The 26,928-nt window shown below is 56.6% G+C and overlaps 1 protein-coding gene across 1 annotated transcript in view; it reads left to right on the forward strand.

The window, feature by feature from the left end:
• GALNT2 (polypeptide N-acetylgalactosaminyltransferase 2) overlaps positions 1-26,928 on the forward strand; it is a 62,883-nt gene that overhangs the window by 20,788 nt on the left and 15,167 nt on the right. The window contains 2 exon segments of the mRNA XM_070401449.1: positions 14,690-14,783; positions 16,831-16,984. Of these exon segments, the coding sequence (XP_070257550.1) occupies positions 14,690-14,783; positions 16,831-16,984 (248 nt within the window).

A 26,928-nucleotide genomic window follows, 5' to 3' on the forward strand; every position in this document is an offset into this window, starting at 1 on the left:
AGAGAGGAAGGGAGAGGGAGAGAGAGATAGAAACATTAATGATGAGAGAGAGCTATGGATCGGCTGCCTCCTGCACGCCCCATACTGGGGATTGAGCCTGCAACCCGGGCATGTGCCCTGACTGGGAATCGAACCCAGGACCCTTCAGTCCCTAGGCCGATGTTCTATCCACTGAGCCAAACTGGCTGGGGCTCCTTTATTGATTTTTAGAAAGAGAGGAAGGAAGAAGGATAGAGAGATAGAAACATCCATGATGAGAGAGAAATCAGTGATCGGCTGCCTCCTTCACACCCCACACTGGGATCCAGCCCGCAACCCGGCCTGTGCCCTGATGGGGAATCGAACCGTGACCTCCTGCTCTCTGGGTCGACGCTCAACCACTGAGCCCCGCCGCCGGCTCATGAGCTGCCTGATCAGCTGCTGAATCACCCCTGGTCCTGTCATTACCATGGACTCCTCTGGGTCCTGTTGAGTTGGGGATGCACTGTAGGGAGATACCAAGGGATGGCTCTAAAGTCACAGGACTGGACCGAATCGGCTCATCAGGACGCGTGCAATCTGCAGAGATGTGTGCGGAGGAGGCCATGTTCTCCCCGAGGCTCCTCTGCTGGGGGCAGTTGGGCCTCTTCACGGGAAGATGCAAATCTCGCTTGCTGCTTGGGACCCGCTGTGAGTGTCCGGCGAGGCGTGAAGTGACCGAGCTTCATCTCGTGCCCTTTTCGTAACTCTCGGCTCTCGGTGATCGTTGCCGATTTCCAAAACACGAATATGTCTTAAAAGAATGACAGTGTTGCACCCTAGCTGTCTTGGCTCAGTGGATAGGGGTCAGCCTGCGGACTGAAGGGTCCCGGGTTCGATTCCGGTCAAGGGCACATGCCTGGGTTGCAGGCTCGATCCCCCGTAGGGGATGTGCAGAGTCACAAAAACAAGACTCTGTTTATGGGAAGTCTGTCCTGCTCCCTGGGTGTCTGCCACTGTGAAACAGGAACTGCATGTGCTCTGGGTCGGGGGGCAGGTACGCTGTGCCTTGTCCCGCGCTGTGGGGAGCGGGATGTCACAATTGCTACTCTTGCTCCGTTAGCGTGACTCATGTGGGATCGTCCTCAGCATCTGCCGTTTTGGAAATGGCTGTGCACTCAGCAGAGGCGATCTAGAAGCCAAACCACAGAACCACCCCGGGGGTGCCTCTGAAAGTGAGGCCACCACGCGACTGGCGTCTTCGTGCTTCTCGGGGAACTCTGTGGCCCCCAGTCCAGCTGTCCCCGTGTAACTAACACACCCATGTGGTGGCCTGTCGGTGAGCTGAGGTTCCGTGCCCTGTCCTCGGGTCTTCCGCGGACACTGAAGCTGATCACACACCCAGCTCCCAGTTAAAAAGAAAAGAGATGTCAGCAGATCTGTATGGTGTGAAAGATACTACCCACGTAGATGTAGATGCAGTTTAAATTTTTTTAAAATTTGTATGGATTTCAGAGAGGAAGGGAGAGAGAGAGGGAGATAGAGAGGAACATCAGTGATGAGCGAGAATCATGGATCGGCTGCCTCCTGCACGCCCCACACTGGGGATGGAGCCCACAACCCGGGCATGTGCCCTGACCGGGAATCGAACCATGACCTCCTGGTTCTTAAGTCAACACTCAACCTCTGAGCCATGCTGGCTGGGCTAGGTGCCCTGAAGTTACTGATAGGGACTTTCTTGGAGTTAATTTTACTATTTCCTTCTCTCTAATTGTGCTGCAGATGTGCAGACTGGGAGTGGGGGAGACACCAGCTCTTTAGAAAGTTGTTGACAAACACACTGAAACGCTGTCCCCCAACCAAGGGCCTCTGAGCCAGGCTGTGGTTGAAGTGGGCTTGTGCCAGCTGGAATGTACGCGTGTCACCAGTGTTACTAAATGTTATATTAAAAAAGACAAAAAAGAAAAGGTAGGTAGGAATCCTTCCCAAATCTGCCCATGGAGTGAAGAAACCTCTCTGGTTGAGCTGTGTCTGGAAGTAGCCGGGGTGTCATGTATCAGGAGTTACTGTTGGGGCTGCATGTACGTCACGGGGGCTGTCAGCACCCGCCCCTCCGTCACTGGGACTTAGCCGGCTCTGCCTCCGCCCCAGGGTGCACCCTCCGTTGTGTCCGGGAGCCCAGGCGGCTGCCTCCCGCTCCGTGGAGTAAAGGTCTCAGGTGCCCCCCGTGTCTTCAGGTCGTGTATAGAGAGCGGGCCCCTCTTGGGTGGGGAGGCGAGCGGGAGAGACAGCAGAAACCGTCCTAGACGAGAGAAGGGGACGTGATCAGGACGCTGTGTGGGACTTTGCTCTTTCCTGGGTGTGTCTGACCTGCGTGGTTTTGAGTAGCTGAGCTGTGGCTGGGCGGCGTCTTATCTAGATTCTCATGCTCCAGTCTCGCTCCTCTTGGGATTCCCTCTTCCCTTTGCCGGAGTGCTCCTCCCTGTGCCCCGAAGGCCCCGCTCAGGACGGCGTCTCCAGCCCGCGTCTTCCCAGATCTGGGCCTGCGTCCCCATGCTCCGTCCCAGGGCGTGTGCGCCTCCCCGTCAGGCCTTCTCGTGCCTCCGCATCTTCCAGAGCAGCTCAGCTGGGCCTGTTCTGGGTACCAGAGTTACGGAGGGTGTCAAGAAGGTCAGCAGGACGCCCCGAGGCGCCCGTGCCACGGCTGCACTCCATGGCCACGTGCCACGGCCCGCACTCCGTGGCCACGTGCCACGGCCCACACTCTGTGGCCACGTGCGGCCGCCGGCCGTGCATGAGGAATGCAGAGTATTTTGGGTGCGCTCATAATTCCGTGATGAGCTTGCTGTTGGTCTGCAGTCTGCTTCTAATTGGCTCATTAGAAATTGGCAAACTCCTCTCGCGCTCAGAATAGATGATGTTGTCACGTTCTGACTGCAGACATGCTGCGAATGTTCCCTAAGTTAATGCTTTTTCTCTTTCCTACCCTGTCGCCCGTGTGCTATTTGGGGAGAAAAATCCACCGATCTGTCTCTGGCTAGAGGAGACGGCGTGTCCTTCAGGCGCAGCTGGGAAGGTGCCGTCTTCCTGTCACTCAGCCTCAAGCGTGTCGGAGCTGAGGGACCAGGCGGCCCCGGGCAGGTGTCTCCCCAGCCGGCAGCCCCACGGCCACAGGGGGTTGCTGGGCCACGCAGAAGGGTCTGCGGCTTCCGTGTTCTCCTTTGTAAAATGCAGAACTGGGCCCGGCCGGCGTGGCTCAGTGGTTGAGCGTCCACCTATGAAACAGGAGGTCACGGTTCAATTCCCGGTCAGGGCACATGCCCTGGTTGCGGGCCCGATCCCCAGTGTGGGGCAAGCAGGAGGCAGCCGATCCATGATTCTCTCTCATCATGGATGCTTCTTTCTCTCTCTTCCTCTCCTTTCCTCTCTGAAATCAATGAAAATACACCCTGAGTGGCCAGATTATTATGACCACCCCATCAGTACTTCATTGACACTTCCAAAAATACCGAATATTGAAAACTTCCTAAGCAAATACTCTCAAGGTTTTATTATTATTATTATTTGCATAACTAATTCACTTCATTGTACTGATGGGGTGGTCATAATAATCTGGCCACTCAATAAATATTAAAAAAATATATAATAAAACGCAGAGTCAGGGTAGAGGGCCCCCAAGCCCTCTCTGTCTCCGAAGCTTCCGGTTGGCTGATGCCCATCCCGAGATGTTGCGATGGGAAAAGCGTGCCTCTCGGAACAGGTGACACTCGGTGTTCGGACCCGGCTCACCCGAGGAGTGCAGCGTGGCGGAGCCGGGGTCCTCGCCGCAGGCAGGGTTTGAGGGCAGTCGTGGCTACACCCGTGGTTCGGTCTCGTCCACACCAGTTCCTGGGTCTCATTTTCCTCTGTGGAATTCCACTTTGGGATGCTTCGTCTCAGCTCCCCGGTGCCGACCCAGAAACCCCGAATGCAGCCCCGGCGCCATTCCCTTTTCTCTGAAAGGTCAGGCACACGCCGGGCAGGACTCGGAGTCTGCCTTCCGCGTGGAGGTCCGCCGTGGGCACGTGGCAGCTCCTGCCGACCTCAGAGTCTCGCCCTTCCTCCTGCCCCTTGCGGAGCTGGGGGCGGAAGGGGGACCCTTTGCAGCCCGGCGAGCCTGGCTTTGAATTTCAGTTCTGCCTCCGCCATTTATTGCCCGATGCATCTGAGACAAGTGCCATCTTTATGATCCTCCGTTTTCTCTCCCGCGAAGTGAGGATCAAAGGGTTTTTGCTGGAGCGATGCCAGGAGAACCCAGCGAGCGGATGTCAAGGCCGGCGGCGTGTCCCGGGCAGACAGTAGCTGCTGCATAAGCCCCACGCTCCCCCGGCCACTCCTGGGCCTTGAAGGGCGACGCCACGGGGTGCAGGAGCTGAGCGCCACTCTCCTGGGGGTTTATCAGGTGCCTACAGTTGCAGGTGCATGTACTTTTTTAAAAAATAGTTTTTTAAATTGATTTCAGAGAGAGGAAGGGAGAAGGAGAGAGGAAGAGCAACAACTATGATGAGAGAAAAGAATTGATCGGCTGCCTCCTGCACGCCCCACACTGGGGATCGAGCCTGCAACCCGGGCATGTGCCCTTGACCGGGACCCTTCAGTCCGCAGGCTGACGCTCTATCCACTGTGCTAGGGCTGAAGACACGGCCGGCGTGGCTCAGGGGTTGAGTGTCGACCTAGGAACCAGGAGGTCTCGGTTCGATTCCCGGTCAGGGCACATGCCTGGGTTGTGGGCTCCATCCCCAGTGTGGGGCTTGCAGGAGGCAGCCGATCCCTGATTCTTTCTCATCATGGATGTTTCTGTCTCTCTCTCTCCCTCTCCCTTCCTCTCTGAAATCAATAAAAATATATTTTTTTTAAAAAAGTCGAAGTCAGGGGCCCAGCAGGGTGTTTCCTGCTGTCTGGCCCGAGCCTGCAGCTGTCTGAAATGATGGGCAGCGCCACCTCTTTCCGGGTTACAGTAAGACACCCTGGTCCACCGTGGACGAATGCTGCTGACATCCCCAAAGCGAGCCAGCTCCCACTGTTCTCCCGTGACTCACTCACACTCACTCAGGCCCCCACGGAGACTCTTCATCTGCATGGCTGCGCATTCCTGTTTCGTCTGTGGTCTGTTCCAAAACATACGTGAGCGAGGCATGCTGCCGTGTCTCCCTGATGACACACACCTGTAGAAAAGGTGGTGTGTCCTGGAAGCCAGGTCATTTTCTGCATCCTTTTGTTTTGTTTTTTAAAACACATTAGTGAGACCTGGCTGGCGTGGCTCCGTGGTCAAGCATCGACCTATGAACCAGGAGGTCAGGGTTCGATTCCCAGTGTGGGGCGTGCAGGAGGCAGCCAATCAATGATTCTCTCTCATCATGGATGTTTCTTTCTCTCCCTTTCTCTTCCTCTCCGAAATCAAGTAAAACACGTTGGTGAGAAATTGTAGCCCAGTCAGGCATTCTTGGCTCATCAGTCACCAGGGGACCAGCTATTCTCCCATCGCCGAGGCCGGCCTGGGCTGGTCCATGTTTTAAAAAAGATGCCTGACTCGCAGCTGGTGGTAGAGGCCACCCCCTGGCACGGTGCCCTCGTGGGGCTTTGCTGCGGGTGCCGGGCACTGCTTCCCCACAGCGAGGACAGGAGGAAGTGGGCTGGTGTTTCCGGACTCAGGGGAGCCCCACAGCCAGCCGCCTTCCTGGCGGCGGTGGCGGCTCCATCTGGCCTGGGAGGGAGGACTTGAAGCCGGGTGTTTGTGAGACCTTCATCACAGGGCAGCCAGGAGTCAGTGCCCCCGCCTCCTCCCCTCGCCCAGCTCCTGGGGGCAGGCCTTGTCTCCCGGAAGCTCTCGGCCTGCGCTTCCATTCCCCTGAGATGAACCGAGAGGAGAGGAGACGGCCGTCCTCGTCTGGCTGCCTCGGGCTCCGCGACGCGCCTCGGGTGCTGCTTGCGGGGTGCTCCTGCGCCCCGTCTCTCCCACCTTCCTCTCCTGGGCTGCCCGCTGGCCTGGACGGGCGTGTCTCCCTGGCCAGGCTGAACGTAAGCACTTTCTCACCTCCTCCTCCTCCCGGGTGGGAATGAGGAAGACAGTCATGTCTGCCTGTCTGCAGCTGGCGTGAGACACCGGCGAACGGCAGACGTGCCTGCCCCACCCCTAATCTAGAGGGTTGATGCATGTGTACATGTGTGTATGTGTATGTGTCTCCACATGTATGTGCCCATGTGCATGGGTACCCGTTATGTGTGTGCGCATGCACACATGTATGTGTGTGTGCATGTGCGCGTCCTGCTCCGATGAGCTGCCCGGTCGGCTGCAGGGGACCGCAGGAGGCCTGTCTTGGTTTTGTCGGTTTTTATCTCGGCCGTGTGTGTGTGTGTGTGTGTGTGTGTGTGTGTGTGTGTAAACAGGCAGACACATTGCACAATGTGACGCCGCCGGGCTCGCTTCGCTTTTAGAACAGCGTGGGGGCCGGACCGCCCACGACACGCCTGCCGTCTCCCGCCTCGTCGGGGTTTGTCCCTGGAGGCCGCATGGCCGCCTCTGGGCAGGTGGTGGAATGAGCGTGGGGGGCAGTAGGGCGGCTGTCGGGGCGGGGGGGGTGGGCAGCGGGGTTGCCGTCGGGGCGGCGGGTGCCTGTGCGGCTTCCCCCTCCGGTTTAATCCTCGGGAACACGGTGCACCACGCTGGCGTCTTACCCGGTGACGCCGTCATGCAGAGCGACAGCCACTCGGTGGGACAGGCCCCGGAGGAGGCTGAGCCAGGGACCCCCGGCAGGGCGGCTCTCCCTCTGGGCTTGGAGCCGGCTGCTTCCGTTTCTCTGCAGGGAACACGCCCTCCTGCCTCCCACCCGGGAAGCCCGAGCCGCGCACCCAGAGCGGCTTCGTGGGCTGCAGGTTAAAGACCAAACCCCCACGGCTCCCGAGGCGGCACGTTGGCTCCCGGGAGCCGAGGTTTGGGTGAAACAAACAGAAGTCCTTATGTCCACGTGGAGCCTGTTTGCGAGAGCCGCTTGGAGAAGGTGCACCCGCAGCGTCGAGCTCCTTCCCGGGGCCGCGGCGTCCCTGCTGGTCACTGAGCTGGGACGAGGGGCTGTGCTTCCTGGTTACCCCGAGGGTGAACTCGCCTCGCTGCAGAAACCTCTCCTCTCTCTCTTTCTTCTGTGCAGATCTCCCCTCGACCTTTTAGACACAGTCAGCTGAGATTTGACATGAACCAAATCGCTTTTCCCCCCCCAATATGTCTTTTATTGATTTCAGAGAGGAAGGAAGAGAGAGAGAGAGAAACATCATTGATGAGAGAGCATCACGGATCGGCTGCCTCCTGCACGCCCCACACTGGGGATGGAGACCACAACCCGGGCCTGTGCCCTGAGCGGGAATCAAACCGCGACCTCCTGGTTCATAGCTTGACGCTCGACCACTGAGCCACGCTGAGTGGGCTGAAAGAGTAAGTTTTGAAGGGCTCATTCTTTAGCACTTTAAGGATTCTTCTTCCTCTTCCTCCTGCTTCTCCTGCTCCTCCTGGTCCTCCTCCACCTTTTCCTCCTGAAAAACGGTGGGTAGAGCGCGCCCAGTGCTGCTCTGAGGTCACCAGCACCCAGTCTCCCCAAGGGCCCTCCGGCCCCACCCGGCTCCCTTTTCATCTCCCCACCCCAGGGTCTCCTTTGTCAGACGGTGAGCTCAGCCTCCTGGCCCCGGGCCTGCTCCCCACTCCCCTCTCCCGTGAGATGCATGCAGCCATTGTTCTCGCCCGGCCCCCCCTCCCCACAGCCCCCCCACAGCGGCAGGAGGCCACGGCCCCTGGGACCTCCCGCCCGCCGGGCCCTTATCACCCCCGCTCTTTCCTGCATCAGAGTCTGGCGGGACCGATAGGCTGACAAAGGCTGCGGGTGCCCCGGCCCCTTCCCAGCGCTCACATTGTGGGGGCCTGTCTGCCGGGCCGTCTGTCTGAACAGACCCAGAAAGGGCGTCTTTCCCCTCATTCTTTGGAGAGAAGAATATGTCTCTGTCTGATTAGCCTCGTGGAGGCCGGAGCGCTTTGAAAAGGGCTGCATAATCGGAGTGTCTGTCGGGTGTGACGCCGGGAACCGGCCCGATGGGCAGTGGGTGTGTGTGTGTGTGTGTGTGTGTGTGTGTGTGTGTGTGGTGCTTTTCAAATCTGTCACTGTTCAGGCTGTCAGAAATCCAGCCGCCCGGCACGCTGTGCTTAGAGTAACGGCTGTGGGACCTTCCTCGCACGGAGGTGGGATGGGGGGCGGACGCGGTCTTCCTCGGGTGGACGCCTCTTTAGGGGCTCCCCGACCCCGCTGTGGCTTTCCCGCGGTGGGCGTGGCCTCGAGCAAGAGCAGATGGAACAGAACGAATTTCCCAGAGGCGAGGGGAAAAGCAGAGGCCGAGGAAGAGGTGTCCGGCTTCGATTCGTGTCTCCGCCCCCTCTGGGGGAGAGGGAATGTTCCAGGGGCCCCTTCCTGCCTCCTCCAAAAAGGACAGGGTGGAGTCCGGACCCCCGGGACCTCAGCATGGGGCCTGATTTGGAGACGGAGGGGTCTTTGCAGGGATGTCCAGTGACAATGAGGTCATCCCGTGGGCCCCGCGGCAATGGGACCGGGGTCCCCTATGAAGACTGTGTCCCCGCAGGCCCCGGACTCGGGGGATGGACGAATTGCTGCCCGAAAGCTCTGCTCGTGTACGCAGAGTGGGGAGTGGCCTTAGAGGGGACGAGCCCAGCCCATGCCAGGTTCCCGGCCAGCACGCGATTGTTGATTCTCCCACCCGCTGTGTGAAGGCGGGGACGGGGCAGATTCCATGTGTCTGGCGTGGTTGCGACACGGCTTTTAGACGAGACGGTAGCGGTTGCAATAGAGCTTTTTTTTAAAAAAAAAAATCTATTTAAATATATTCTTATTGATTTCAGAGAGGAAGGGAGATGGAGAGAGGGAGAAACATCCATGATGAGAGAGAATCATGGACCGGCTGCCTCCTGCACGCCCCCCACTGGGGATCGAGCCCGCAACCCGGGCATGTGCCCTGACCGGGAATCGAACCATGACCTCCTGGCTCCTAGGTCAGCGCTCATGCACTGAGCCACGCCAACGGGCTGAAACGGAGCTCGACAGAAGGCACTCTCTAACCTGGGTCTGCAAGCACAGCTCTGATGCTGGCCTGGGGGGCGCACTGCCCACTGCGCTGTGGCCGCTGTCCACGTGGCGTTTTATTCACCGAGGGGACTCTTCTTTCTCCCACTCCCCTCCCTCCACGCAGCGTGCAACACGCAGGACTTCCCGTGTTTGCACAGGACGTCAAATCCTTCCAGTGTGTCTCTCCCAATGTGTCTAGGGCCCCGTTGTGTGCATGTGAAGGGTCTCACGAAAGGTGCTGTTCAGCCCTGGCCGGTGTGGCTCAGTGGGTTGCGTGTCACCCCGTGCCCCGAAAGGTCGCCGGTTCGATTCCTGGTCAGGGCACAGGCCCGGGTGGCGGGCTCGATCCCCAGTGTGGGGCGTGCAGGAGGCAGCTGATCCGTGATTCTCTGTCATCAGTGATGTTTCTCTCTCTCCTTCTTCCTCCCTGTCTAGAAATCCATAAAAATACATTTTTAAAAAAGAAAAAGAAAGGAAGGCGATACTCAGTGTGAGACTCGGGTCAGCAGGAGACTTCCACCCAATCATTTCCTCCCTTCATCTGGACCCCTGCTTCGCATCTCGGCCGGTTCTGCAGGAAACATTGAAACCTGGCTTTTCTCAGGGGAAAAGGAGGGGATGGTCACTTCCTCTGTGCTTGGCTGTCGGGCGGGCTCCAGGCTCCAGGCCGCCAGGCCAGCGGGAAGACCACACAGGGAGTCTGCGGGAGCCCTGGGGTGGCTGTGGCCTCAGGGAGCCCCATGGCCCGGGGCCACCTTGGCTCTCACGGCGGCTGCCCATGGAGCGTGGCGAAGGTGTGCGCTGGATGCATCCCAGGGCGCAGGGCCAGGCGCACGCTGGCCGGTTCCGGAAGGGACCCTGGCGGCTGCCCATCACCTGCAGGCTGGCTGGCTCCAGCCCTAGTGTCCCTGCTCTTTTAAAAAAAAAAAAATTTTATTGATTTCAGAGAAGAAGGGAGAGGGGGAGAGAGAGATAGAAACATCCATGATGAGAGAGAATCATGCATCGGCTGCTTTCTGCATGCCCCCTACTGGGGATCGAGCCCACAACCCAGGCATGTGCCCTTGACTGGAATCGAACCCCGGACCCTTCAATCCGAAGGCCAACGCGCTCTCCACTGAGCCACACCAGCCAGGGCTCCCTCCTCCTTCAGTCCCGGTTCCACCAGGGACCCGTGGGATCACAGTGCCTCCGGGACAGAATCCCGGGAGATGCGTTTTCCCAGGCCCTGGCCCAGCCTGGTTGGCCAGTTTGCTCTGAGTTCTGAAGGTCTTGGCCGACACGCCGCTCATTCCTGCCTTTTGACCTGGAATGACTGTCGAGAGTTGGGAGGGGGCGGGGATGTGAAGTCACAGCTCTGCAGGGGATGTGCACAGTCCAGCAGTCATCTCCCCCCCCACCCCACCTGGGCCAGGGCCCCCAGTCTCTGCTCACTGGTCAGACCTTCGTCTCTTCTAGGGCGACCACCGTCTTCTCCTCATAGTCCCTCCTCCCCTCCTCCCACCGACTGCTGCTCCCCGTCCTGGCAAAACGGTACTGCGATCGGTGTCAGGGTTTCGGTGTTGGTGACACTGCTGATGCTATTGACCATGTAGGATTTCCCACCGGAAATTCGCCCCGAGTTCTGGCCACCTTCTCCTAGCCCCGACCGTCCGACCGACCGACCGACCGACCGACCATGTCTCGTTGCATCTTAATGCTCCTCCCTGTTACTCCTTTTCCTTTTGTCTCCGGGGCGCTCAGCGTTAAAGGGCAAGTCGCCTGCGGCATTTCTGCTCCCGGTTTCCTCCGTCTTGACGTCCCATTTCTTTTGTATTTCTAGTCTGTTTGCAGCTCCCTCGTCCCTTTAGGAGGAACGTGGGGTTTCAAGCTTTGGTAACACTCAGTATCAGGATTGCTTCTATTTTTATTATTTTAAGTGAAAATCCCGCCCCTCCCTCCCGGGTCCTTGATTTGGCAGGTGAGGCAGGACAAGGTGCTGTTGCATCAGTTTGCGGGGACGGGAATGGAAGGGAGGGTGTGCGTTCTGCTGGATTTGACTCCAGGGAACTTGGCTGTGTCTCGCAACCGTGTAAACTCAACAACCGTGCACACCCAGCTCCTTCCGGCGCTTAGTTCATCCGGTTTAAGGCGTCCTCCGGGTCTGGCGATGAGGCTCCTGTATCGGACAGGTGCGATGTTTCAGGGGTTCCACACCCTTCCTCTAATCCCCTCACGGCTTAGCGTTCTGGATAACCCCACTGAGAATTAGATGGGTCGTTTCTAAAGTTTTAGAAGCTGAATTTGAGTCTAGTCCTTTCTGATTTTGTTTTTTTTAATGCAACGAAAACAACAGAAGCTTCGTAGCCTATCCGAACCCCGTTCAAATTTTTTGTTGATTGATTTCAGAGAGGAAGGGAGAGGGAGAGAGAGGCTAGAAACTTCAATGATGAGAGTCACGGATGGGCTGCCTCCTGCACGCCCCCCACTGGGGATCGAGCCTGCAACCTGGGCCTGTGCCCTTGACCGGAGTCAAACCGGGGACCTTTTGATCCGCAGGCCGAGGCTCTATCCACTGAGCCAAGAGCCCAAACCGGCCAGGGCTAGTTCTTTCTAGTTTCAAAGCCAGTGGACGCACGACTGTTTGACTCACAGGGAGAAAGGAACAGGACACAGGCTCTTCAGAACTCTGAGCATTAAAAACAAAACGACAACCGTCAGAATCTCAGAGAGCTTCGTGTGCAGTGGAGGTGAGACGGGCAGCGGCTGGGACGAACCCCGTGGAGTCTGCGCGTCTTGGCGTGCCCCCCGCGTTCCAGACTCGGGGTCTGCGGGAGGAAGAGGACCCGGGACTGCTCACCAGGAACTATGGGATCCTGGGAAACTCAGGCGATTTTTTTCCTTGCTTTCATTTCTTTTATTTTTAATTCTTTATTTTTGGAAGTATTACATATGTCCCCTTTTTCCCACCATGGACCCCTTCCAGCCTGCCCTGCCCCATTGTCTGTGTCCATGGGTTATGCATATATGCATACAAGGTCCTTGGTTGATTACCCCCCCCCCCACGCCACCCCCCCACGCCCCGAGACTCCCCACTCTGTTTCAGGCGATTTCTTGGGCCTTCGTTTCCTCTGCTGTCAATTGGATGTCTCAGAACTGCTGAGGCTGTTCTGTGGCACACAGTAGGTCCTCACGTTTTACTGAGGACCTACTGTGTGCTGGATCCTCCTAGCCCCGTCCTGGTAGCAGGTTAGCTCATGTAGTTCTGGCTGCATCACCGTGGGCGGGAGGGATGACTCCTGTCGGCTGTGAGCGCCAGGACAGGAATTGGAATTCGCCTGCAGAGCGAGCCTGAGTCCATTGTAGCCGGCCACCTTCCCCCCAAAACTTTCCCATGATGACCCGACGAGGGACAGTGTGTGGGCGGGAGGAGCAACCTTTGGAAACAAATATTAGTGTAAGCGTACGGTTTTCTGAAGCTGAAGAAGAGAAGATTAAGAGAGAGGAGACATTTTAACCGGCGGCTCCCAGTGACTGGTGACGCCACGGTGGCGGGCACGTTGTATACATGCCTGTGGTTTAACTGTTCTCCCTCCCCAGCTGGGCCCTGGGGCAGTCCGTCCAGCCCAGCGCCGGCCTGGCATGTGGGCAGCGCATGGATCTGGGCCAGTTGCCTCGGGCTCTTCTTTCATTTTTTCTCTCTGAACAGGTTTTATTACACAGAGGGGATGGGGCTCCGACCTGCTCGGCTGCTGCCTTCCTCACGGCCGCAGGGACGTCGCTCAGCCCCTCTCTTGGCACCGATGTGTGTCCCCACCCTGTTCTTGATGAACTTCGGGGCCCTCTGTTCCTTCTCGACCTTGAGCAGCTCCATGGCACGCCGCTCATAGCGGGCAAAGCCACACACCTCCCAGATCCCGTCCCACGTGAACTCGGGGTGCTTGGTGAGATGCACGAAATTTGTCCAAGGGGCTCGGCCCTCGCAGCCCCGGCTTCTGTCCCGAAGGTCGTTCGGCTGTCCGGCCTAATTAGCATATTATGCTTTTATTATTATAGATTTTTTTTTTATTGATTTCAGAGAGGAAGGGAGAGAGGGGGAGAGAGAGAAAGATAAGAGACATCAAGGATGAGCGAGAATCATCCATCGGCTGCCTCCTGCACGCCCCACACTGGGGATCGAGTCTGCAATCCAGGCCTGTGCCCTGACCAGGAATCGAACCCTGACCTCCTGGTTCACAGGTCGACGCTCAACCCCTGAGTCAGGCCCGCTGGGCTTCCCTTCACGTTTTAAAGAGCCCCAAAGCCGCCAGTGGTCAGCCCATGCACATCACACAGAACACGGCCCGTCGGACGGCGGAGGGAATGGCCCTGACCAGCCCGCACAGCTGGCGGGGTCTGCCCTGCTGGGGGTGGGGGGGTAGGGGGCTTCGTGCTGCAGACCATCCTGTGAGCACCCGGCCGGAGAGACGGCCGGTCGCCTGCACTGTGTGGGCGAGTGACCAGCCGAGGGGTAGTTCCGACGTGGGTTGTAGACAGAAACCTTTCAGCTGCTATTGTGTTCACGGGAGTCAGATTCCGAGTGATGGGAGAAGATCGCTAGCCCTGTGCTCATGCACTTGTTGTTTACTCTGATTTCGTGTTGATAGAGTCAGTGGTTTGTGCAGACGACCTGGATAAATTCTGCCAGAGCTTGTATCTTATTCCGGGTTCGCAGCAAGCCCCTTCGTTTGCAGATGCGTCCCGTTGGCGGTCCTATTAGAGGAGAGGCCTAGGAGGGCTCCGGGGGTCCTGGCCCTCCCTCCGCTGTTACTCGGTGGAATTAAACAAATCATCTCACCGCCTCTCAGGAGGGCCCTGAGGACATGGTGGTCTGAGTGCGTCCTTGAAGCCACCGAAGATGTCTGCAGAGCTGCCCTGATGTTAATGGCTCTGATTGAAGCACATTAAATTCTTTTTTTTAATCCACTCTCCCTACTCCCTTCCCCAACTCCCACAGACCCTGAAACCCCTGGGAGTGTGCAGAGGATTTCTGTCCCATAGATACACAATCCTATATAATAAAAGCCTAATATGCTAAGTGTCTGGTCGTCCAGTCGGCCGTTCAACCAATCAGAGTGAATATGCTAATGATATGCTAAGGCCGCTCAACCGCTTGCTATGACGTGCGCTGACCACCAGGAGGCAGACGCTCTGACTGGTAGGTTAGCTTGCTGCTGGGGTCCGGCCGATCAGGACTGAGCAAGACAGCCGGACACATCTGGGACCCCTTGGGGGATGTCGGAGAGCCGGTTGGCCCGATCCCGCAGGCCAGGCTGAGGAACCCCACTGGTGCACGAATTCGTGCATCGGGCCTCTAGGACAATTATAAAATGAAGGGAGAACTGCAAATCCTCTCTTAGAAAAGCTATCCCCACACTTTCTCCCCTTGCACCTCTACCCGCGGAGAGGTTGTCGGGGTGCAGGTCCCGGAGATGAGATGGAGTCCCATGATCGCGTCCCCAGGGCCATGGGGCTTCTGAGACTCCGTGTGTGGGGGCCTGGAGGACGGAGTTGTACTTGAGGAACCCGTGACTCACTGGGTGTCTGTGTCCCCCCAGGAGGACTGGAATGACATTGACCCGATTAAGAAGAAAGACCTGCACCACAGCAACATGGAAGAGAAAGGACAGAACGTGGAGACCCTCCCTCCAGGTACGGCCGCACCGGGGCCAGGCCAGCCTCTGGCGGGCGGCCGAGGGTCGGGAAGTCCTTTTGCTGCCAGCTGGGAGTGAGCCGGAGGTGGCATGGGAGCACGGGGCCTGTGGGGTGGAGACTGGGGCAGGCGGAGAGACGCGGAGAGCAGGGGTTTACCGACTTCCTTCGGGCCCGTCAGTGGGCGGTGAAGTGTGTCTGCGGGGAGGTGACCAAAACCTGTTGAAAGGAAAAATAGAATGAAATAGAAAACATAGGATGGGATGTACCAAGTCACAATGTTTTAAAATATATATTTTTTATTGATTTCAGAGAGGAAGGGAGAGAGAGAGAAACATCCATGATGAGAAAATCATGGATCAGCTGCCTCCCGCACGCCCCACACTGGGGATGGAGCCCACAACTCGGGCCTGTGCCCTGACCAGGAATCAAATCGTGACCTCCTGGCTCATAGGTTGACGCTCAACCACTGAGCCACGCTGGCCGGGCTGACTGACATTTAGACATGGTCACACACAGAGGAAAACGCAGCGCTTCTATTTAAACTTTAGAAAAGAAAGGTCTGGCTACTCCTTGATTTCAAGCCAGGGGTGCACCTCGCAATGCAAACCAGACCGTGTCGTAGTGTTTTTTTAAGTTATTTTGATGGCACCAATAATTTTACCTACATTGAGCGTATTTAACCCTTAACACCCGATTTTTATTTTCTTATATTTTCTATTAAATAGTTTTTAGCCACTTTTTAAATTTTCTATTTTTTTTTTTTCATCCTTAAAAATGAACTGTGGCCCTGGCCGGTTTGCCTCAATGGTTAGAGTGTCAGCCCTCAGATCGAAGGGTCACGGGTTCGATTCCCAGTCAAGGGCATGTACCTCGGTTGCAGGCTGGATCCCCTGCTGGGGTCAGGGTACGTGTGCGAGGCAACCAATTGATGTGTCTCTCTCGCTTCAATGTTTCTCTCTCTCATCCCCTCCTCCCTCCCTTTCACTCTCTCTAAAAATCAATGGAAAAACATCCTCAGGTGACAATTCAAAAAAAAAAAAAGGTTAAGAATTGGGCAGGATCCTTCTTTCAGAAGACAGTTTCTCATGGGAGAGCGAAGTTCTATCTCGCCAGATATCCCGTGACACATAACGAAGTGCTCCTCGCGGGCCCCGTCATTTAAGTGGATATATTTGTTTGTCCTCCTGGCGTCTCTTTCATGCTGTCGCGTAATGACCTTTTAGAGGGAGAATATCGGGGATTTTTTTTTCCCTTTTAAGCATAGTGAAATGGCATTCAATTGGCCGCCGACCAGGAGGCCATAAATAAATCTGAGAGCTTTGTCCTTTGATTTAAAATATATTCTCTTTTCCTTCTTGGCCACTTTCCCAGGAGCGGCTGCTCCGTGTCCACGGGGTTTGCAGTTCATTAAGCCCGTCTTCCCGGGAGGGTTGGAGGGAAGACTTGTAGCTCAGTTGGGAGGCCAGTGCAGAATTGCGAGTCTTCTGCTGCCCCGGCCCCGTGGGACCCGCCCCGGCAAAGGCATTCCCTGCCCTGGTCCACCTGCGGGTGGTGGCAGGTCTATGCCCAGAGGTCTCCTGAGGGGGCATCTGTCAGGGCCTGAGAGGTCTCCAATCTGAGACCCACGTGTGTGACTCTGAGCACTTGCGTGTCCACGTGTTTTGTGGTGTTAATCCTTGGAAGGTTCATTTTCATAGATTTGCATCATTGTTCCTTTATTGTTTTAAAAAAATATATTTGTATTGATTTCAGAGAGGAAGGGAGAGCGGGGAGAGAGAGAGAGATACATCAATGATGAGAGAGAATCACGGATCGGCTGCCTCCTGCACGCCCCACACTGGGGATGGAGTCCGCAACCTGGGCATGTGCCCTGACCGGGAATCGAACCCTGACCTCCTGGTTCACAGGGCGACGCTCAGCCACTGAGCCACGCCGGCTGGCCGGGCTGGGCGCTAATCCAGCTGGGATGTGGCACTGTCCCCGGGGTGCGCCCTCACGCTGGTCTCCGTGCCCTGTCCCACGCCCTGTGCTCTGCTCCTCACAGGCAAAGTGCGGTGGCGAGACTTCAACCAGGAAGCGTACGTCGGGGGGACCATGGTCCGCTCCGGGCAGGACCCCTACGCCCGCAACAAGTTCAACCAAGTGGAGAGCGACAAGCTGCGGATGGACAGGGCCATCCCCGACACCAGGCACGACCAGTGAGTACCGAGTGGCTGTGGCCTGGCCTGGCCTGGGCCACCTGCTTCCCGCGGCCCCACCTGGGCAGTGGCTGTCCCTGCGGCGATACTGGGACCGTGGCGGCCGCCCTGGGAAACGGAACATTGTGGTGTCTTCGCTGAGTGGTCAGCGTGGACCGACTCAGGCGTGTGGCAGTGGATCTGCACCCGCAGGAGCGAGGACCCGGGTGGGGCCAGATTCTAGTCCAGGTGCCCGTGGCCAGATCTGGAGGCTGGGTTGCTGGCCGGCACATGGGAACCGGCAGGAGAAAGTTGTGTTAAAATACACTCACAAGAAAAGCATCATTTTCCATTCCTTTTTTTTTTTTAATAGATATTGTATTGAACTCAGAGAGGAAGGGAGAGAGGGAGAGAGAAACATCCATGATGCGAGAGAATCATGGATCGGCTGCCTCTTGCACGCCCCCTACTGGGGATGGAGCCCCCAACCCAGGCATGTGCCCTTGGCCGGAATCGAACCCGGGACCCTTCAGTCCTTCAGGCTGGTGCTCTATCCACTGAGCCACACCAGCTAGAGCCATAATTGTCCATTCTTCACAGCCCTGTGGGAAGGAAAAAAATGTAAATTCTTGTTTATCGGGACAGTTTGCATTGGAAAAGGTCTAGAGCAGCGGTTCTCAACCTGTGGGTCGCGACCCCTTTGGGGGTCGAACGACCCTTTCACAGGGGTCGCTAAAATACATCCTGCATATCAGATATTTACACTACGATTCATAACAGCAGCAAAATTACAGCTATGAAGTAGCAACAAAAATAATTTTATCGTTGGGGGTCACCACAACATGAGGAGCTGTATGAAAGGGTCGCGGCATTGGGAAGGTTGAGAACCACTGGTCTAGAGACTAGCAGGGCAGGAAAGAGCCCAGATGGGGAGACACACACTCTCTCTCTGTCACCAGCCTGTGGTCTGACGGGAGCAGCTCTTGTCCGCGTCCCTCGCTGGGGATCGGGGACCTGCGGGTGGAGGGCACCCGGTTTCGCAGACTCAGCTCGGGAGGTCTCCAGGCATCTGTCCTGAGCTGTGTCACCGAGGGAGAGTGCTACCCTCTCTCTGCCTCTGAGTCTTGCTGGTCGGGATCTTCGCCCCGGAGGCGGTTCCCGGACCCTTAGCCGGCCGGTCGTGCTCAGAGGAGGAGCCACACGCGGGGCCTGACAGGTGCCTGGGCGCTCAGGAGGCCTGGGTGCTCGCCAGTTACTATGAGAGTCACTCGCCATCACGGAGGGGAGCGAGGGGTGCGTCTGCTGAGGCTCAGGGGCCGTGTGTGGGTCCTGGGGTTTCAGTCCCCGCAGGTCTGCACGTACCTGCACACCCAGGGAGCGGGTTCCAGGTGTGTGCATCCCAACCACCCTCCCCCCAGGGCACGTGGCACCGGGACTGTGCCACACCCCTCCCCCGCCCCCCCTGGCCCGTTCACGCCGCCCTCACATGCTGCTGGGCACGGAGGGCGTCCCCATTGCAAGAAGAGGGACCCGAGGTCCTGCGGTGGCAACAGCGTGCCCGGTGATGAGCAGAGACCTAGAGCTGAAAGGGTCCGTGTGGGTGTGAAGAGGGGCTTGGCCCTAACTCAGGAGGGGGGTGAAGTCCCAGCCGAATGGGGCGCAGAACCCCTGCCTGGTGCCGGGCTCCACGGCTTGGTCACATCTCCCTGAGATGGTGTCTCATTTCTCCGTTCGGCGTAAGGGCTGGTGTCCCTGCTGTGACTTGTCCGGTGAGAGCTGAGAGCAGACGGCGTGCTGTCTTACCGCTCGTCAGGCCTGCTCTCTCGCAAGTCCCTTAAAAGTTCCCCAAACTATACATGTATAATTTTTTTTCAGTGTTTGAAATAGGAAGTTTATCCAAGCAGATGTTTGAATAGTCATCCCCTGGTGGGGTGCGTCTGAGGTGGGTTTAATTTTAGTGCCAGCTACTGTCGGTGCATTTGCATGTGTTAAAGGAGCAGCTGGGACGCCTTCCACGTGTGTGGGGCTGGGGCTAAATTAAAGCCCTCCCCCCGCCCCAGAGTCGGTTGGCTGCCAGGGCGTCCTGTCCTCGGAGTATAAGCCCTAGAACCCCATTCTTTTTTAAAACTATAGCTATATCTAGTTTATTATTATTATTATTATTATTGATTTCAGAGAGGAAGGGAGAGAGAGACAGAAACATCAATGATGAGAGACAATCACGGATCGGCCGCCTCCCGCATGCCCCACACTGGGGACTAAGCCCGCAACCCGGGCCTGTACTGTTGACCGGAATCGAACCCAGGACCCTTCAGTCTGCAGGCCGACGCTCTGTCCACTGAGCCACACCAGCTAGGGCCTCTCTGTTATTTATTAATTTTTTTTTTTTACAAAATTCCAACTTGAGGGCCGGGATTTCAGTCCAGGGCTGCGCTGCGGAGTCTCGCCAGAATGGCAGGGTTGACGTCAACTGTTTGAAAAGAGGGGCTCATCAGGATTAAGGGCTGTGGGGAAAGACACAGCCAGCTTCTCCTCGGGACTCGGGAAGAATAAACATTGCTGAGGCCAAGAAAAGTTAACATAAACGCAGCCCCGAGGAGGGACGCCTCGGCGGAGGCAGCGATTATGGGGCTCGGAGTCTTATGTTTAGGGGAGCGGAATCGGGGAAAACAGCGGACTCAGGCCCTGGCCAGGGTGGCTCAGTGGATAGAGTGTCGGCCCACACACTGAAGCGTCCCGGGTTCGATGCTGGTCAAGGGCACGTACCTCTCTGTTGCAGGCTCGACCCCCAGCCCTGGGCAGGGCTGGTGCAAGAGGCAACCGGTCGATGTGTCTCTCTCACATCGATGTTTCTCTCTCTATCTCTCCCCCTCCCTTCCAGTCTCTCTAAAAAAATGCACGGAAAAATATCCCCGGGTGAGGATTAACAAAGAGACGTAAAGAAACTCCGCTGGCTTGGGAGGGGGTTTCTGCTCTGTGTTAGTGGGCGCTGCGAGGGGTCTCATTTCGGGGGGGCCCGGGGCCTTGTTCTCACTTCTCATTTTGCTAAGGAAACAGTGTCATATACGTGCACAGCCCGGCTCCCCTTGTCCGTCGGCCACTGGGCGGCGCTGAAGCAGGTGGATGCCCGGCCTCTGTGCCCTGCAGGTACTGGTGGTGTCTCTGGGTTAAACACCAGCATCTGGCTGTTTTGTGTTCCTTTTCCTGTCCTTTCCTGCCTCTTTTTTGGATTAAATATTGCCCCTCGCTCTAACTGGTCTGGCTCAGTGGATAGAGTAGGGGTCCTCAAACTTTTTAAACAGGGCCAGTTCACTGTCCCTCAGACCGCTGGAGGGCCGGACTATAGTTTAAAAAAAAACTATGAACAAATTCCTATGTACACTGCACATATCTTATTTTGAAGTAAAAAAACAAAACAGGAACAAATACAATATTTGTATTTGCATGTGGCCCGCGGGCCGTAGTTTGAGGACCCCTGGGATAGAACATTGGCCTGCAGACTGAGGGGTCCCAGGTTCGATTCTGGTCAAGGGGACATGCCTGGGCTGTGGGCTCCATCCCCCCAGTACGGGGCATGCAGGAGGCAGCCAATCAGTGATTCTCTCTCATCATTGATATTTCTCTCTCTCTTCCTCTCTGAGATAAATTAAAATATATTTAAAAATAAGTAATAAATATTGCCCCTCTATCAGCTCGTTGCATTCCTGGCTTATCAGAGTCTAAGATCAATGAGCACTTGTGCTATTTCCCGCACAGCACGCAGACCCAACACTCCACCCTCCGCCCGCGCTCCTCTGCCCTCACGCTTGTGCGTCACACGGTTGACGTGTGAACTCCACGGGCCCGCTTTCTCTGTCTCACGCCGTCAGCGGGTTCAGGTCTGTCCACGTGTTTGTTTCCGTGTCCCGCCTGCGATTGCTTTCCCAGTTCGCCGTCTGAGCACGTCTGCGTCTCTCTCTCTCAGTGCCCGTTTGCCGGCGGCGAGTTCAGTCTTCTATTTTTTTCTCCGTCTGAAAACATCTTTATTTCGCGTTCACCCTTGAAGGGTCCTGTCCCTGAGTGAGGCGCCGGGGCTGACGGCGACCTGGCACTTCTCACTGTCGCTCCGCTGTCTTCGCTTCCCCTGCTCCGGTGAAATATCAGCCCGATCTCACTGTTGCCGTGTGACGGCACTCTGATTTTTTCCTTGAAGATGTTTCTCTTTCCCTCTGGTTTCCAGCAGCGTGTGGACAACGTGCCTGGATTTTTTTTTTTTTTTAATATGGAAGCTGTTTGGGGTTTTTGCAGGAGTTTCTGAGTCAGCAGCGGCACGTCTTTGTCCGTTTAGCTTGGGCCCCGCTTTCTCTCCCCTCTCCCTTTGGGCCCCTAATTGCAGCTTCGTCAGGGGTGTCCCCGGGCCCCCCTGTCCCTCTCATGCTCTCTTCTGTGTTTTCAATGTATTGGTTAGTCCCTGGGCTGCAATCTAGATGCAATTCTACTGGCCTTCCTTCTGTCCCCGGACCCGCTCCTGTATCTTGAATATATCTATTCTGCTTTTCAATCCACCTATGGAATTCTTTATTTCTGTTATATCTCACTGTGAATGAACAAATAGAGGGTGTCCCCCCCCCAAAAAAAATGTATACACACGCTTTGAATAATGATAAGGGCGGTGTTGATGAAGATACACGTCGTTGTGAAAATCGAGCTGTCCGCTGTGACTGTCTGTGTGCATTTTGTCGGGGACACGCTGTCGAGCGAGATTTAGAGGCTCGAGCTGATGTTCTCATCCGCTTCTCCCTCTCGCTGGAATTTGATGTTTACTTTATGCTGATTAAATTGGTTTCTGAATGCGGCGTTATGATCTTTATCTCCAAACCCACTTTTAAATTACCAAGATATGGCTCTGTCTCATTCGTCTGGAATTGCGCTTTTTTGGTTTCCTTTTTAATACTATGTTTATGTAGAAGAAAGTTGCAAAATGGCAGGAAATTGATTTTTTTTTCCCCCGTTGTCTAAACTTCAGGCTTTTTTTTCTTTCTTTCTTTCACTTTATTGCGATGCAGGCAGACAGAACAACATGATGGTTTTCCTGGGAGTCTAGGAGGGCTTTACTGGGGGCGGGCCGTTGGTGACAGCAGCACCTAGAATAGAGTTCTTGTTCCAGGCGCTTAGGAGCCCGACTTGACTCGTCATTCCCACAACGGCCTCCAGGAGGTCAGTCATCGCACTATTGCCCCTGTGGTTTCATAGATGAAAGAACTGAGCCCTGCCTGGCCGGCGTGGCTCAGTGGTTGAGCGTCGACCTGTGAACCAGGAGGTCACGGTTCGATTCCCGATCAGGGCACATGCCCGGGTTGCGGGCTCCATCCCCAGGGTGGGGCGTGCAGGAGGCAGCCGGTCCATGACTCGCTCTCATCGTGGATATTTCTCTCTCTCTTCCTCTCTCTAAAAAGCAATAAAAACATATTTTTTTTATAAAGACGGTGGGCAGCAGATAGGAGAAACGCACATCTCTGCACAGAGCAGTGAGTATAGGGACTGAATCCCCCACAAGTGGGACGCCAGCGTTCCCGTGTTGGGGAGGAAGGCAGGGGCACCAGGAGGCGGAGAGCAGTGGAGGGGGGCGGGGCTGTTGGTGGCCTGTGATCCATGGACAGGACGGGGCAGACATGGCGCCCAGGGCTCCTGTGGTCTCACAGGACTGGGCTTCCGTCCCGATTGGGGGTGGGGGAGATGGGGTGATGGTTTACAGTGCGGTTTCCTTCTGCACCGCCTGCCCCGCGTGGGAGGCAGGAGGGGACGCCTGAAGCTCGGATGGCTTCATCCGCCGCTGGTATTGTCTCGACTTCCAATAGCTCTTGACTCCTGAGAAAGTGTCCCGTCAAAATTCCGTGTCTGGAAAACTGGAGGCAGTAAAGGGCAGAGGATGCTCTTAGAATGCAGAGCAGTTTTATTCCATCAGCCGGTGCTCGGCGGACCGAGGCGGTGGCAACCCAGTGGCTGAGCATCGACCTATGAACCAGGAGGTCCCGGTTCGATTCGATTCCCAGTCGGGGCACCTGCCTGGGTTGCGGGCTCCATCCCCAGTGCAGGGTGTGCAGGAGGCAGCCGGTCCATGATTCCCTCTCATCGTTGATGTTTCTCTCTCCCTCTCCCTTCCCCTCTCTCTAAAACCAATGAAAAATATATTTTAGCCAGAACCGATTTGGCTCAGTGGATAGAGTGTCGGCCTGCGGACTCAAGGGTTCCGGGTTCGATTCCGGTCAAGGGCATGTACCTTGGTTGCGGGCACATCCCCAGTGGGGGGCGTGCAGGAGGCAGCTGATCAATGTTTCTCTCTCATTGATGTTTCTGGCTCTCTATCCCTCTCCCTTCCTCTCTGTAAAAAATCAATAAAAAATAATAATAATAATAAATATATATATATTTTAAAAACAACAACTAGAAACCTACCGCCTCCCCCTCGGGTTCTTGGTGGCTTCTCCGAGGCCGGAGCTGACACACGCACCGTTTGGTGGACGCAGAGCGGGTCCCAGGTTGTCCGCTCGCCCCGTGTGTGTGTGTGTGTGTGTGTGTGTGTGTGTGTGTGTACGTGCTTGTCCACTGGGGACACTCGGCTTCTGTGGGATCGGGGACTTCAAAGGGAACGAGTAACCTGGAGAGGCCCGGGTCTTGGCCCGGGAGGGTAAACAGTTTGGGCACCGGCTTCTGTTGCGCTCGCGGTGCAGGATGCAGGGGCCCGAGGCCGCGGGACGCTGCTGCCGACTGATCCGCCTGGGGTGAGGCGGACCCGCGCTGATTACGGGGCTGATTCGTCTCCCGCCGGCTTGGGTCTTAAGAAGCCTCGTTTCAGAGGGGGCCTGCGGAGGGTTTTAAATAGCTCGGGATTTGGTTCGCTTCCACTTTGAAAGCCTCTGTAGGGGAAGCTCTCGAGCTGTGAGGGCTGATCAGAAATTCGTTGACTGGGTGGAATCGTGTGCCGCTATCACTGTTTGGAGGATTAGTAACTGTGTTTTAATTACATGAAAATTAGCAGCTATGTTGCTTGCTTCTTCTTTTTTTCTTTTTTTTTTTCGTTCCCTTTGCAGCTCCCACCCTGTCCCAGGGCCTTTCCAGCTCCCCAGGTCCCCACCGCCAATGCATCGTGCAGGGATCCCGCAGGCTGAGCCCCTGTTTGGGGTGGGTCAGAGCGGAAGTGCCCGGGATTGAGGGGCACCCCCACCCCAGGTGGGCTCTCAGTGTTCCTCGTGCTCTGGGGGACACGGCTTGCCTGTTTCGAGTATCCCCCTACCCCCCTTATTGTGAGTCCTGACTCCGGTTGTGGGCGAGGTATTGTTTGAAAGCCTGGATCTTTGGGGGTGGCCTTTGGGGGTGGGGGTGCAGCTGGTAGCCCGGGCAGGGGTGGAGGAGCACAGCCTGCCCGGTCCTTCGTGTGTGCTGGACACTGGGGCTCAGGTGAGGGGGGCAGGGGGTGGGAAATTGGAGTCACTCGGGGGTGCAGAGATTTTAACCTGCGTGCTGTGGGGTTCGTTCGAAGCCCACGTGTGTGGGTCCAAGTTCCCCAGACGAGGCTAACACCGCTCCCTCGTAAAGAGCCGCTGTCACTGATCACGCCGCTCAGGCTGCTGTATATTATCTTATTAAATATATTTTTATTGGTTTTAGAGAGGAAGGGAAAGGGAGAGAGAGGTGGAAACATCCATGATGAGAGAGAATCATGGATCGGCTGCCTCCTGCACGCCCCCTCCTGTGGAGATGGAGCCTGCAACCCGGGCATGTGCCCCAACCGGGAATCGAACCGTGACCTCCTGGTTCACAGGTCGACACTCAACCCCTGAGCCACGCCGGCCAGGCCCCTGTTCTTCCTTTGAAGTGGAAATCGTGTACTCGGTCTCCGTGGCTGAGGGCAAAGGGACAGGCCGGGCATCAGGGTGGGCAGGGCCTCATGGGGTCCCCTGCTGTTCAGGGCCCTCACCCCCGGGCCCTGTGTATTCACACCTGCTGTGCACACACCACTGGCCACCAGCCGGGGACAGAGGAGCTGGGGGCCTACAGAACCTATTTAAATCGATTCTTAAAGTTTTCAAATTTCCTGGCCCTCCCACCTAAGCTGGACCCCCACGCGGGCTCTCCTGGTTGGTCTCACCTGGCCCACAGGTGGGCATGGGGACGGGCACCCGTTCAGGTGCTGGGCAGGTGAGGGAGACGGAGGTCGGAGTGGCCCCAGGGCACCCTTTGCCACTCCGTCTCCTGGCCCGGCCCCAGGCGTGTACCTTGGCACAGGACGGGGGAAAGGCCACGTCACCCTCAGAGGTGGAAGCTGATCAGTGCACCTCAGGGCACTTGTCCGCGTTTTACCGCCCCCCCCCCCCCCACCCGCGATGGAGCACAGAACTGCCCTTGTTTCTCTATCGAGTGGATCAGATTAAAAGCCGCTGGTTTATTCCACACTCTGAGCCCAGGCCCACGCTGTGACTCAAGAAGGTGGAGAGGAACCACAGAGTAAATACATATCCAAAGCAGAAGGAAGGAGCCCAGCTGGCGTGGCTCAGGGGTTGGGCATCAGCCTGTGAACCAGGAGGTCAGGGTTCAATTCCCGGTCAGGGCACAGGCCCGGGTTGCGGGCTCGGTCCACGGTGGGGGGCGTGCAGGAGGCAGCCGATCCATGATTCTCTCTCATCATGGATGTTTCTCTCTCATCGTTGATGTTTCTCTCTCTCCCCCTCTCCCTTCCTCTCAGAAGCCAATGAAAATATATTTTAAAAAATAATAATAGAGGTAAAAACCTAATTACAAAGTGGACAGAGAATACGAGCAGTCAGTTAATAGAAGAAACAATTCAGCCGGCTCATAAACCTATGGAAAGACGCAGGCCGCTCTCAAAACCAGGGAGACGAACATTAGAATCGCGAGAAGCTCTTGCTAACCAATGGGGTTGGCAAAATTGAGAAATCTGACTCCATGGGGTGGGGTTGGGGCGGCGAGAACAGGAAGCAGTGTGACCTCATGTCCCTGGGGTGGGAGTGGGACCGAGACACGGTTGTGGGGGCAGTGGGGCCGCGTCATGTCACGAAGAGATGCATGATCTGGGACCAGCCGCTCCCGTGGGGGTCAGTCGTGCGGGGAAACTCGCTCACGTGTGTGAAATGAGTGCGTGTTTCCATAACAGAAGCCTTCGTGGCGAATCGCACGCTTGGACTTCTCCTGGCGAGGGCTGGGCGACAGGGAGAAGGAGCGGGTTTGCCTGGCTCTCCCTCCCGGGGCCTCCCCTCCGTCGGCCACTGCGGCTCCTGCAGGAAGTGTGGTCTTGCTCTGTGGTCAGGCTTTGGTGCTGGAACTCTCGCTTCTATGGAAGCATGTGCTTCTCCCCCTGCCCCCCTTGCCCATCCATCACGTGAGCTCCTCCGGCAAACCCAGCAGCGTCGCGCCCTGACAGTGACCGCCAAGTCCTCGCCTCGGACCCCGTGTGTGTGTGTGTGTGTGTGTGTGTGTGTGTGTGTGCGCGCGCGCGCATGGAAGCGCATCTCAGCCCGTCCCATTGGCCGCAGCCTTGGGTGACTAGAGAGAGTTTCACTCTGACTTTGTGAACACAGCCTCATGCGTGTTATAACCCCGTATTAGAGTCACAGGGGCCTTTCCAGTTTTCTTTTCTTGATTCCAGAGAGGAAGGGAGAGGGAGAAAGAGAGAGAGACATCCATGATGAGAGAGAATCATGGATCGGCTGCCTCCTGCACGCCCCACGCTGGGGATGGAGCCCGCAAGCTGGGCCTGTGCCCCGACCGGGGAATCGAACCGTGACCTCCTGGTTCCTAGGTCGATGCTCAACCACTGAGCCCCGCCGGCAGGGCAGCCCTCTGAATTATGACACAGAGCCCCAGCTTCCCAGTCTGAAGGCTCACAGATGATTAGCTCACCTGGGTCTTGGTCCACCTCTCGGATGCCGTCGGCCTCAGAGGCAGGCCTGCCCCACAGCGTCCTTCCA

This window comes from Myotis yumanensis, unplaced genomic scaffold, assembly GCF_028538775.1.
Source record: "Myotis yumanensis isolate MYYU_CA2020_CCGP unplaced genomic scaffold, mMyoYum1.0.hap1 SCAF_22, whole genome shotgun sequence".
NCBI classification, from domain to species: Eukaryota; Metazoa; Chordata; class Mammalia; order Chiroptera; family Vespertilionidae; genus Myotis; species Myotis yumanensis.